The sequence below is a fragment of the Suncus etruscus genome, chromosome 12 (assembly GCF_024139225.1).
Source record: "Suncus etruscus isolate mSunEtr1 chromosome 12, mSunEtr1.pri.cur, whole genome shotgun sequence".
Taxonomy (NCBI): Eukaryota; Metazoa; Chordata; class Mammalia; order Eulipotyphla; family Soricidae; genus Suncus; species Suncus etruscus.
Genome location: NC_064859.1, coordinates 54540510 through 54552234, shown reverse-complemented (window position 1 = coordinate 54552234; position 11725 = coordinate 54540510). Strand labels below are relative to the sequence as shown.

The following is an 11725-nucleotide window of genomic DNA, read 5'->3' as shown; positions in this document are numbered from 1 at the left end:
GGGTGACACCAGGCTGACCCTGTCTCCATCCATGTCTGCATCTCTGGAAGAGAAAGTCATCATCACTTGCAAGGCTAGTCAAAGTATTTAGAGTGCTCTAGCCTGGTATCAGCAGAAACCATGGGAAGCTCCTAGATTCCTGATCTATGGGGTCACCAATTTACAAACAGTTGTCTCTTCATGGTTCATTGGCATTGGATAATGCATTGATTTTACTCTCACCTCGAGCAACCTGGAGTTTGAAGATGCTGCCAAGTATTACTGTCAGCAGTTTAATAGTTTCCCTCTCACAGTGACACAGGCCAAACTCCCTTCAGAAATGAGATGGGTGAGGCTGTGTGGCCCCAGCTGCTCATCCTGGTCCCTCCACCTGCTAAGCAAGTTTCAAATGTAGCCATTCTAGGATGTGAAGGAAGGTTTTTTAAAAAGGAAAAGTGACCATTTTAGGCTCTATTATTCCCTCTTTAATCCTCAAAGCACTAAATGACAATAGATCTAATAGATCTAGATTTATTATATGAAGATTATTTTTGAAGATTACTATTTTTACGAATGTGTGAGACAGTGCCATCCAAAATCTTATGTGTGGTAACTGTCATTATAGACTGTCTAGAAACCATTGTTTTAACTTTTTATTTTAAAAAAAAATATTTTCCCACATTAAAGTGTGAAGGCATATACATCCCATTGTATCCCCTACAAGGCATCTCATAAAATGCATCCTGGCCCTGACAAGGAACCTTTGGTGTTTGCCAGAGGTTGGATCCCACTCAGAGATTGGGGAATGGGCAAAGGTTTGCTTCTTTCAGTGAGATTTGATTCTAAACTGTCATTTATTCAAAAACAAATGACAGTGCTATAGTATAGCTATACGGTGCTTCCTTTGCATGTTACCAGTCCTGGTTCTATCTCTAGCATCCCGTATGGTCCTCTGAGCATGACCAGGAATATTTTCTTTGTGCAGAGCCAGGAGTAAGCTTAGAACACCAATGACATATGCCTAATTAACTAATTAAATGAAACAAAAGCCTGTTTTAATCATAAAAACTGTGGTATCTGTAATTAAATATGCAATTTATTTAAATTATCTCATTTAAATAAATTCATTTATTTACAAAAATGTAGAGAAGAGATTACCCCTGAGCACTGATGGGTGTGACACAAAAATCAATAAATAAATAAAATTGAATTTAAAAATAAAAAGATAAGAGATAATATAAGAGAGAAAAATATTAGCTTCCTGTACTCAGTCCAATGCCTAAATAAATACCTGGATCACAGTTATGGAGTTACTCTGGTGCTTGAAATTCTCAGGTTGGATGGAAGAGGTGTGTGCTGCAGGTGTCTTGCGTCTCAGCATCTCTAGTGGGGAAAAATCCTGCACGAGAGGAAAATGGGTAACACGAGTGACCAAATATGAAATATGAAATAATGAAACCACACAAAATAAATTGTAGGGAACCTGCGTCTTCAATAGACATGAGAAAATTTTACTTTTCCCTGTTGGTAATATATATACAGACTTCAGGTATGAAAAGAATTTCCACATTGACAAAAGGCGGGAAGTCATAAAAGAAGAGACACATGACAGCAGGCCCTAAAATATACATATCAAAAACTAGTCAGTACAGGTGAAAAGAATCCCGAGCGAAAATGGAGGAAATAATATAAGGAGAAGGGGTTTTCTATCTTAGCTGGCCCTAGGCTTTTGAGATTTATTTGGCCAGTGAGGAAACTCTTTGTAGACTTGGTCCTGAAAATTTCCAAGTCATTGTCTGAGGCATGTAATTTTGGCCTACAGTTTTGCAAGGGAGAGAATGTGCCAGATAGAAAGGAATTGTGATTTCACTATCATGTCATGAATTTCAGAAATATTGCCAGTAATCTACATAGGGAGAATAATTAATGTTCACCAACGGGCCTGCTGGCTAAAATATTTCTTGGGGAAATATCAGCTCACTGCTCCAGGAAAGTCAATAGACACATTTGATGGGTTACTTCCCCTAAAATTAAGACATCTATGGTGCATGGCATGGCAGGTGTGAAAATCATTTTGGGGGAATTGCTTCTTAGTGATATTTTTCCACTCTAGTAGGTCAACAGTCTACCAAGTTTTCAGGGAATATTGATTCTACTTAACTTTATTTCCTGGAGTGATAACATTTACAATTCATTAACATTCATGGTACAATTCTTGATCTATTTTCTTTTCTTTTTAAAAAAGTAATTTATTTATTTAAACACTGTGATTACAAACATAATTATAGTTGGATTTCAGTCATAACAAGAGCACCCCCCTTCACATGTTCAACCTTCCCATCTGGATACCAGTGCATAGTTAGGTCTCAGAAGATGTCATACTCTATCATTTCTGATAAATGTTGAATTAATTAGACTTCACTCTAAATCATTAATGCTTTATTGGCCTTTACCCTTAACAATGATGGCTTCCTCTTTTACATGTCAAAGATTCAAGTGGGTGGGAAGAACTTCTAGATTTTTTTTTTTTTTATCTTAGGCCACCTCACCGATGGGAATGGTCTTATCTATTCAATAAAGACTGTGGTTTCAGCCAGTCTTTCTCTCTTGTTCCCTATGGTGCAAAGGTTCCCAGACCCCTCTTTTATCACTCTTCAGCCTTGTTTGTATTATTTCCTCTGTAAACCTGCTAGACCCATTTCCCCATTCCCCATGGGATGATGGAATGTGGATTTATTCATATGAGATATTATAACAGTGTTCCCAAAAAATACACATAAAGGGGCTGGAGAGATAGCATGGAGGTAAAGCGTTTGCCTTTCATGCAAGAGATCATCGGTTCGAATCCCAGCGTCCCATATGGTCCCCTGTGCCTGCCAGGAGCAATTTCTGAGCATGGAGCCAGGAGTTGTAACCCCTGAGCACTGCCGGGTGTGACCCAAAAACCACAAAAATAAAAAAAAAAAAAAAAAAAAAATACACATAAAAATACACATATCCCTCTGTTGTTTGCTGAACAAGTTCAATGGAGCAATACTATACCACAATAAATATATACACATAAAGAAATAAACCAACAGAAATGCACATATCCTTCTTAGTCTGTTGAAGAAGTTACAGGTGGGTAGAATCTGGTTTATTGTTCAGCTAACCTGGTGATCTGTTGCTAATGGCAGTCAGAGAGGTGGTAGAAATATCCTGCAGCTTTTGGGTGGAGTCATGGGCTTCAGGGCCCACTCAAAAAGCTGATTTTGGTCAGAGCAGCAGTTCATGGTGATGAGAGGTAGAGAGAGTATGGGGTGGTGAGAATAAAGCCTCAGGCTCCAAAACCAGGACTAGGAGAGACACTGGTCTGGAAGCAAAAACCAGCACAGGAAATAATAATTCACCCAGTGAAAGAGGGTAAAAATAGGCTCATGAATTTCTAATTGCAAGCCAGGAATTCCAACACACAAGCCTTCTGCTCTGAAGGAAGTTTAGTGGAGGAAGACTGGAGATTGAATGTTAGGCCTTCCTGTGACCTGGATTTTTATTAGCAAGAACCAGATCATACCCAAAGGTTGAGAATGAATATGAAGTAGGGTGGGTCCCAGTAATCCAAAATTAGTTCACACCCTGGGGTGGAGAAAAAATACTAAGTAGGATAGGATCCAGAAATCCAACAGGGTGGGAGTAGGAGCCTGTGGGGTGGGATGGTGCTCTAGGTCAGTGGTCGGCAACCTGTGGCTTGCGAGCCACATGTCGGTCTTTACACTTTTAATTTAGCTCTTCTGTGTGCCGGGGGCATCTCCAGGTGTCAGGACTCTGCTCCTAGCCTCTGTCAGTGCCGCCCTGTGTGCAGCCCCAGAGGCCGGCTTCACACAGCTCCAGTCTGGCCATGTGGTATGTGGAGCGTGACTTTCTGTGTGTACCATCCTATGTATTTTCGGTTTTAAAAATGTGGCTCTGGGGGCCAAAGAGATAGCATGGAAGTAAGGTGTTTGCCTCTCATGCAGAAGGTAGGTGGTTCGAATCCCTGCATCTCATATAGTCCCCTGAGCCTGCCAGGAGCAATTTCTGAGCATAGAGCCAGGAGTAACCTCTGAGCGCTGCACGGTGTGACCCAAAAACCCAAAAAAAAAACGGGCCGGAGAGATAGCTCAGCTGTATGGAGTTTGCCTTGCATGCGGAAGGTTGCTGGTTCGAATCCCGACATCCCATATAGTCCCCCGAGCCTGCCGGGAGCGATTTCTGAGTGTAGAGCCAGGAATAACCCCTGAGTATTGCTGGGTGTGACCAAACCCCCCCCCCCAAAAAAAAAAAAAAAAACAAAAAAAAAAAAAAAAAGTGGCTCTGAAAATAAATTTCAATCGTGGTTTTGGCGTGATTTGGCTTGAAAGAAAAAAAAAAAAGGTTGCTGACCATAAGTGGTCACAGGCTGTATGGGGGAAAGGAGTGCACCTATTGCTTAGCTTTTGTTGACACACATTTCTGTTGAATTACTGGCCAGGGGCCATCATTACTTTTCATTTAGTTAAACAGTTTTTAAAGGAGAAAAATTTTTTTTTATTTTGTTCTTTAATACTGGCCTGGAGTTGGATATTAGAGCATTATTACAGACTTCTGGAAAGGCTCTGGCTGCTTCCCTGGGATTGAAGCCTCAAATTTTAAATTGCTTTACCAAAAACTTGTCACTAGATGGCAGTAGGAGCTTATATCTGAGTAGCCTGAGGGCCTGGATCTTAGAAGCACTTAGATAGATAGTATCAGAGACAGAAAGCTCTGGGTAATACAGACAAGGAGACTGTGGTGAGATGTTGGAGCATGTGCATAACTGTCAGAAGCCTAGTTTTATGTAAATCATCATGTTCACTGCAGTATTAGTAGAAATGCACTACTGTCTCTCTGCTAGAAACTTTGGGGTTACTCTAAATCTACACTTCCCTATTATTATTGTGACATTTTATTGTGATTGCTTATAGACAGAAAAGGTAAACCATCAATTAATGTGGAGGAGTTCACAGGTGGGAAATTTAGATGAAGTATAGAAAGTTTCCCGGAAACCCTCATATCCCCCACAACACACAACATGAGGAGGCTTTGAGGTTAAAGAAAGAGAGGGGCTCCTGATGACAGGAAAGGTCTTAATTGAAGTTAGCCTGCTGGACCCTGACATTCAATTTCCAGATTCCAGAGTGTGAGGATCACTGGACCCTGTTGAGAGCCCCCAAGCCTATGGGATCCTGTGTTAGACTCTGGGTTGGTGCTATAGACCCAGCAGATCTCTAGAATGCATTAGAAGTGTTTATCTCAGAGCTCGGACTGGGCCATCTTGTGCAGAGGGAGCAAGTAATCTCACTCTTGGGAATGCAAGAGAACACCACATTTCTGTACCCCCACTGATTCTCTCTAGTGTTTTTTGTTTTGTTTTGTTTTGTTTTTTTTTTTTGCTGCTTAAGTTTCTGTTTAATAGGTATAAAACAGACATTATATAAAACCAACTTATCTAATGTCATTTAGGATGATGACTGGTGATTCATCCAGACTGGTGGTTTCCTGTTAGAGATTTTTTTTTATATTTTATTTAAACACCTTGATTACATACATGATTGTGTTTGGGTTTCAGTCATGTAAAGAACACGACCCATCACCAGTGCAACATTTCCATCACCAATGTCCCAAATCTCCCTCCTCCCCACTTGACCCCCACCTGTACTCTAGACAGGCTTTCCATTTCCCTCATACATTCCCATTATTAGGACAGTTCAAAATGTTATTTCTCTAACTAAATTCATCACTCTTTCTGGTGAGCTTCCTGAGGTGAACTGTAACTTCCAGCTCTTTTCTCTTTTGGTCTGAAAATTATTATTGCAAGAATGTCTTTCATTTTTCTTAAAACCCATAGATGAGTGAGACCATTCTGAATTTCTCTCTCTCTCTCTCTCTCTCTCTCTCTCTCTCTCTGACTTATTTTACTTAGCATAATGATTCCGTGTACATCCATGTATAGAAAAATTTCATGACTTCATCTCTCCTGACAGCTGCATAATATTCCATTGTGTATATGTACCACAGTTTCTTTAGCCATTCGCCTGTTGAAGGGCATCTTGGTTGTTTCCAGAGTCTTGCTATGGTAAATAGTGCTGCAATGAATATAGGGGCAAGGAAGGGGTTTTTGTATTGTGTTTTGTATTCCTAGGGTATATTCTGTTCCAAGAAATAAAGAGAGGACACACAGAAATGGAAACATATACCCTGCTCATGGATTGGCAGGATTAACATAATAAAAATGGCAATACTCCCCAAGGCATTATACAGATTTAATGTGATCCCTCTAAAGATACCCATGACATTCTTCAAAGAAGTGGATCAGGCACTTTTGAAATTCATTTGGAATAATAAACACCCTAGAATAGCTAAAGCAATCATTGGGAAAAAGAAAATGGGAGGAATTACTTTCCCCAACTTTAAACTGTACTACAAAGCAATAGTTATCAAAACAGCATGGTATTGGAATAAAAACAGGTCCTCAGATCAGTAGAATAGGCTTGAATACTCAGAGAATGTTCCCCAGACATACAATCACCTAATTTTTGATAAAGGAGCAAGAAATCCTAAATAGAGCAAAGAAAGCCTCTTCAACAAGTGGTGTTGGCACAACTGGCTTGCCACTTGCAAAAAATTGAACTTAGACCCCCCACCTAACATCATGTACGAAGGTAAAATCCAAACAGATTAAAGACCTCAATATCAGATCTAAAACCATAAGATATATAGAACAACACATAGGACATTGAGACTACAGGCATATTCAAGGGGGAATCTGCATTCTCCAAGCATGTGAAAGAAGAGATTAACAGATGGGAATATATTAAGCTGAGAAGCTTCTGCACCTCAAAGGAAATAGCGCCCAGGATACAAGAGCCACCCACTGAGTGGGAGAAACTATTCACCCAATACCCATCAGATAAGGGGCTAATCTCCAAAATATACAAGGCACTGACAGAAATTTACAAGAAAAAACATCTAATCCCATCAAAAAATGGGGAGAAAAAATAGACAGACACTTTGACAAAGAAGAAATACAAATGGCTGAAAGACACATGAAAAAAATGCTCCACATCAATAATCATCAGGGAGATGCAACTCTCTAGTGTTCTTAAGGATGAGTATTTTTTTTGGGTGCAATTATTTGCTTCCGCAGAAGAACAGAAACCCCTGTTGTGTTCCATCACAAACCCTCCACCCTTCTTCCTGACAGGCAGGCCCAATCCCTTCTCATTAGCAAGTCTCACAGCTTCATGCCCAGCACACTCAAGAACACTATGTCTCCCTGTGCAGGCTCAGTCCCAGTCAGTACAGACAGTGGTCATGAGGGTCCCAGAGCAGCTCCTCAGCTTACTACTGTTCTGGCTCCCAGGTGAGGAGGGAACACTGGACTCACTGGGTTTGATGCTCCCTAAACACTCTGGAGAGAACTGAAGGAAGATGAACACAGCTGATGAGTGAATTTTCCATCTCACTGCCAGGGGTGATATCCAGATGAGCCAATCTCCATCTGTGTCTGCATCTCGGGGAGAGAAAGTGACCATAACCTGCAAGGCCAGTCAGGACATTAATAATAATTTGAACTGGTATCAGCAGCAACCAGGGGAAGCTCCTAGTCTCCTGATCTATGGTACTTCAAGGTTAGCTTCTGAGGTTTCTTCCAGGTTTAGTGGCAATGGATCCAGGATTAATTTATCTCTCACTATCAGCAGCCTGAAGTCTAAAGATTCTGCCATTTATTACTGTCAACAAGATAGAAGTTGCCTCCCACAATAATACAGGCCTGAACATAATGCACCAGAAATATGCTGGTTGAGGTTGGATGGCCACCTGTTTCTTCCCATGTCTCTGCATGTTCACTATCTCAGAACAAGCTACGCAGTGTTGTGATGGAATGTTCTGCTAAAGTTGACAGCTTTTGTCCCCTGGACTTTGGAGATGACTCAGGGATACACCTTGATATTTCCAAAAAAGATAAAATTATAATTTTGCATGTGCTTTAATATCTCACCTCTGGATTGTCTCTGGAGGAAAGTTAGAGCTCAGGGTAGTGAATTGTCAAATATTAGTATATTTTGTCTTCAAAACTACTTCAATGTGAAATGAAGATTAAGCACATTTTTTAAAAAAAAATGACATTTGGAATAAATGATGTGTAGAATAAAAATCATAGAATAAAAGGAATAAAATTATTATGATAAGCCTTTGAGTGCAGTCGAGTGTGGCCCAAATCCTCCCCAAAGTAAATGAACAATTAACAAAGGACTTAAGAGGTTGGTGATGCCCATGTGAGTAGCAGGATCTGAGGCAGGGACCCAGATCTGCGACCAAAAAAAAAAAAGGCTTTGGTGGCAGACCCTGCAGCTTTAGGATCCGGAAGCCATGTTGCCATTGCCAAGGTGAGGGGCATCATCCAATACAGAGCCAGGGGAGCATGAAGCCTCTACACTCCACACCACCTAGTCCAGAAATGCCAGGAGGGGACATAGAAAACATCACACTACAATTGTAACATTGAGGAACAACACAGACCTCCACCATGCTTAGAGAATAAAGATGGTAGCCCTGATTACTCAAAAAATACTAACCACCTATTTAGCCTCTCAGAGAAGGATTTTAGAGAAGAAACATGGAGGATGTTCATTTGACTCAAATAAAGGCATGAAATGAACTGAATGGGTCACAAATAAGAATCAAGAGGATCTGAGAGTAGAAATCAGAAAACTTCAAATTGAAATAACAGGGCTAGGTAGCACGGTGTTAGGGTGTTTGCCTTGCATACAGTATGCATATTCGATCTCCAGCATCCCATATGGTCTCCAAGCTAGGAGTGATTTCTGAGCACAGAGTCAGGAGTAACCCCTGAGTGCAACTGAGTATAGCCCAAATAAACAAAAAGAAATAAAAAAAAGAAATAACGGGGCTAAAAATCTTGGTAGGTGAAATGAATACCTCACTGGAAGGCTTACCTAACAGAGTAACAGTTGCTGAAGACAAAATCAGTGAGCTGGAAGATGAGATGCATAACAACTTCAAAAAACAGAAGAGGTTGTAAAATATTCTGTAAACAATCAGACATGTCATACAATCAGACAAACAATCAGAAAAGTCCTCAAAAAAGTGTGAACAGAAGAAAATAGAAGTCTTTAATAAACTTAACAGAAACATAAGAATCATGGCAGTACCAAGGCACAGGAAGAATACTCCATGAAATATCAACAATCAAGGTCATCATTGCAGAGAAATTTCCAGAGCTGAACGTTGCATGCAAACAAATTCTACAGGCACGAAGTGTGAAAAACAGATTCACTTATATCTGTAATATGAAGTGTAACCTTTTAAATCGTGAAATAAATCAGGTGGCTTGGAGTGAATTCTTACATTTTGATTCCATTTTAAAGGTGGACATATGTCATGAATATTTGTGGTAAGTGGAATAAAAATGGAATATAATATTTTATACAATGATATGACTATAATAATCTAATTTTATATAGTATGCAATTATTTAAACTACATACACATGAAATGACTACATATTCTGTGTATGATATTACCGGTATGTATCTGATATGTACTATATTAATGTGAACAATATAAGTCTAAGATTATTACTATGGTTTCTTTTTTTTTTGGCCACACCTGCTGACACACAGGGGTTCCTCCTAGCTATGCACTCAGAAATCATTCCTGGATTGAGTGACTATATGGGATGCCAGGAATCGAACCACAGTCTGTGCAAGCAAACACCCTACTGCTTGTGCCACCACTTCGGCCCCTTTTATTACTTTTTATGAAGAGTTTTATGGAGAAATCTTTGTTGTTTCTTCTAGAATTTATACAGCTACTAACCAGAAAAAATTTAGGAACTCTGTAGTTGATTATAATATATGGCAAAATCACAAGTTTGTAGCAATTAGCTGCCATGAATTTTATATTCACTGAAAAATATACAAAAATGTACTCTTTCATGCAACTTAAACAAAGTTTTCAGAATCTCAGTAATATGGGTATTTTATATTGGTCTCTGTCAAGCTCTTTGCACATCATGTCATCATGAATTGGGGTCATTGGGGCCTAGATAAAAACAATTCATAGCCCTTGATTGTGGTAATGTGACGCTCTTAATCTACTGATACCAGATACAGAGAAATCTTGATTCTCCCATGTTCATCCTCAACTTTGAAAGTCACATAGAAGAGGGAGCTGTTTCATACAGAAGTTGTGGAGAGACATCATCCCTTTTACATTCCTTTTACATGTCAGTTGCATGCCTGAATTTCACCTGGAAATATCTTTACATGGCAAAAGCATGTGATAAATCAGAAATATACTAATTATAAGAGACCCAGTAACACAAAATTGTATTATTCACAGGAAGGTTGAACGATGTTCTCACTTAATTGCTACCATCCAGCCTTGCTCATATTTTCATAAATAAAAGATAGGTTCGCCACTTTGCCCATAATAGAAGGGACCCCCCTGCTGGAGGACTATTCACACCCATGTACCCACATGCATTTGCATGTTCTCCCCTAGGGAGGATCTATGTTTGAGAGTCTGACATAAAGCTCAGCTGTCATCTTGCTTTCATGTATCAGGGCTTCTCAGTTCAACCCTCAAGATGAGGTTCCCTGCTCAGCTTCTGGGTCTGCTGATGCTCTGGATCCCAGGTAAGGTTATCAGGGAACAAAGAAAGGAGGATGGGCTCAGGAAGGGCCATGCTGGTGATCCTCTGGTACCCTTCTGTTTCTGATTGTATGTCAAATTTGTGTGCCTTTCTCTTTTTGAGGGAGCATTTTATGCTCTGGGCAGTAAATGAGAAACATGAGGAAATGGGGCTGTCACATGTAAAATTCAGAGGCATTTTTATCACTAATCTGTCCTCTTTACTGCTAAGACACTAAGTTACCTAAAAGAAATTACAGACAGGAAGCACTAAAAATGACCTGTGATTGAATGTAAACTTACAAATTTAAATCTCAGTTTTTCCAGGAGCCAGAAGTGATATTGTGATGACCCAGAGTCCACTATCCCTTTCCATCGCCCCAAGAAAGCCAGCCTCCATCTCCTGCAGATCTAGTGAGAGTCTGTTGCACAGTAATGGAAACACCTATCTGAACTGGTTCCATCAGAAGCCAGGCCAGCCCCCAAGGCTCCTGTTCTATCTAATTTCCAATCGGTATTCTGGAGTCCCAGATAGATTCAGTGCCAGTGGTTCAGGGACTGATTTCACTCTTCAAATAAGTAGTGTGGATCCTGAGGATGTTGGAGTTTACTACTGTAGCCAAGCTACAAAGTCACCTCACACAGTGATACAGCCCTAAACACAAACCTCTCTGCCTGGCCTGGGCCAGATACCCACACATGCTTCTTAACTGATTAGCAGACAGCTGATGCTCTGAGTCTTTGAAGAGGAAGACATTGGAGATCTCAGGGGAGTAGTTGCAGCTGTGAGCTCTGGACCATGAGGGCCCCTGCAGTACTTCAGACACCCCAACATGTAGGGTAGGTCAGAGGTGCAGCCCTGGATGGCAGAGCAGCAGAAGAATTGGGGCCTTCTGTGTTGCCAAGAACCAGGATATTGTTCATAATCCTCCCTGCCTTATCTTTCTTTATTATTGGAATTTAATTAATCCAATGACCAGCTATTGGCAGATGAGACCAAGTTAGCCTAATGGAATTTGAGATTTAGATTTTATTTTTAGAACCAACTTGG

At 40.3% G+C, this 11725-nt stretch overlaps 1 gene segment (V, D, J or C); it reads left to right on the top strand.

Annotated features, from left to right (window-relative positions):
• The first annotated feature begins 10630 nt into the window (after window positions 1-10630).
• Window positions 10631-11333, top strand: LOC126024210 (immunoglobulin kappa variable 2D-29-like). The segment is given in 2 exon segments: window positions 10631-10679; window positions 11002-11333. Coding segments are annotated over 2 exon segments (381 nt in total).
• The last annotated feature ends 392 nt before the right edge of the window (window positions 11334-11725 follow it).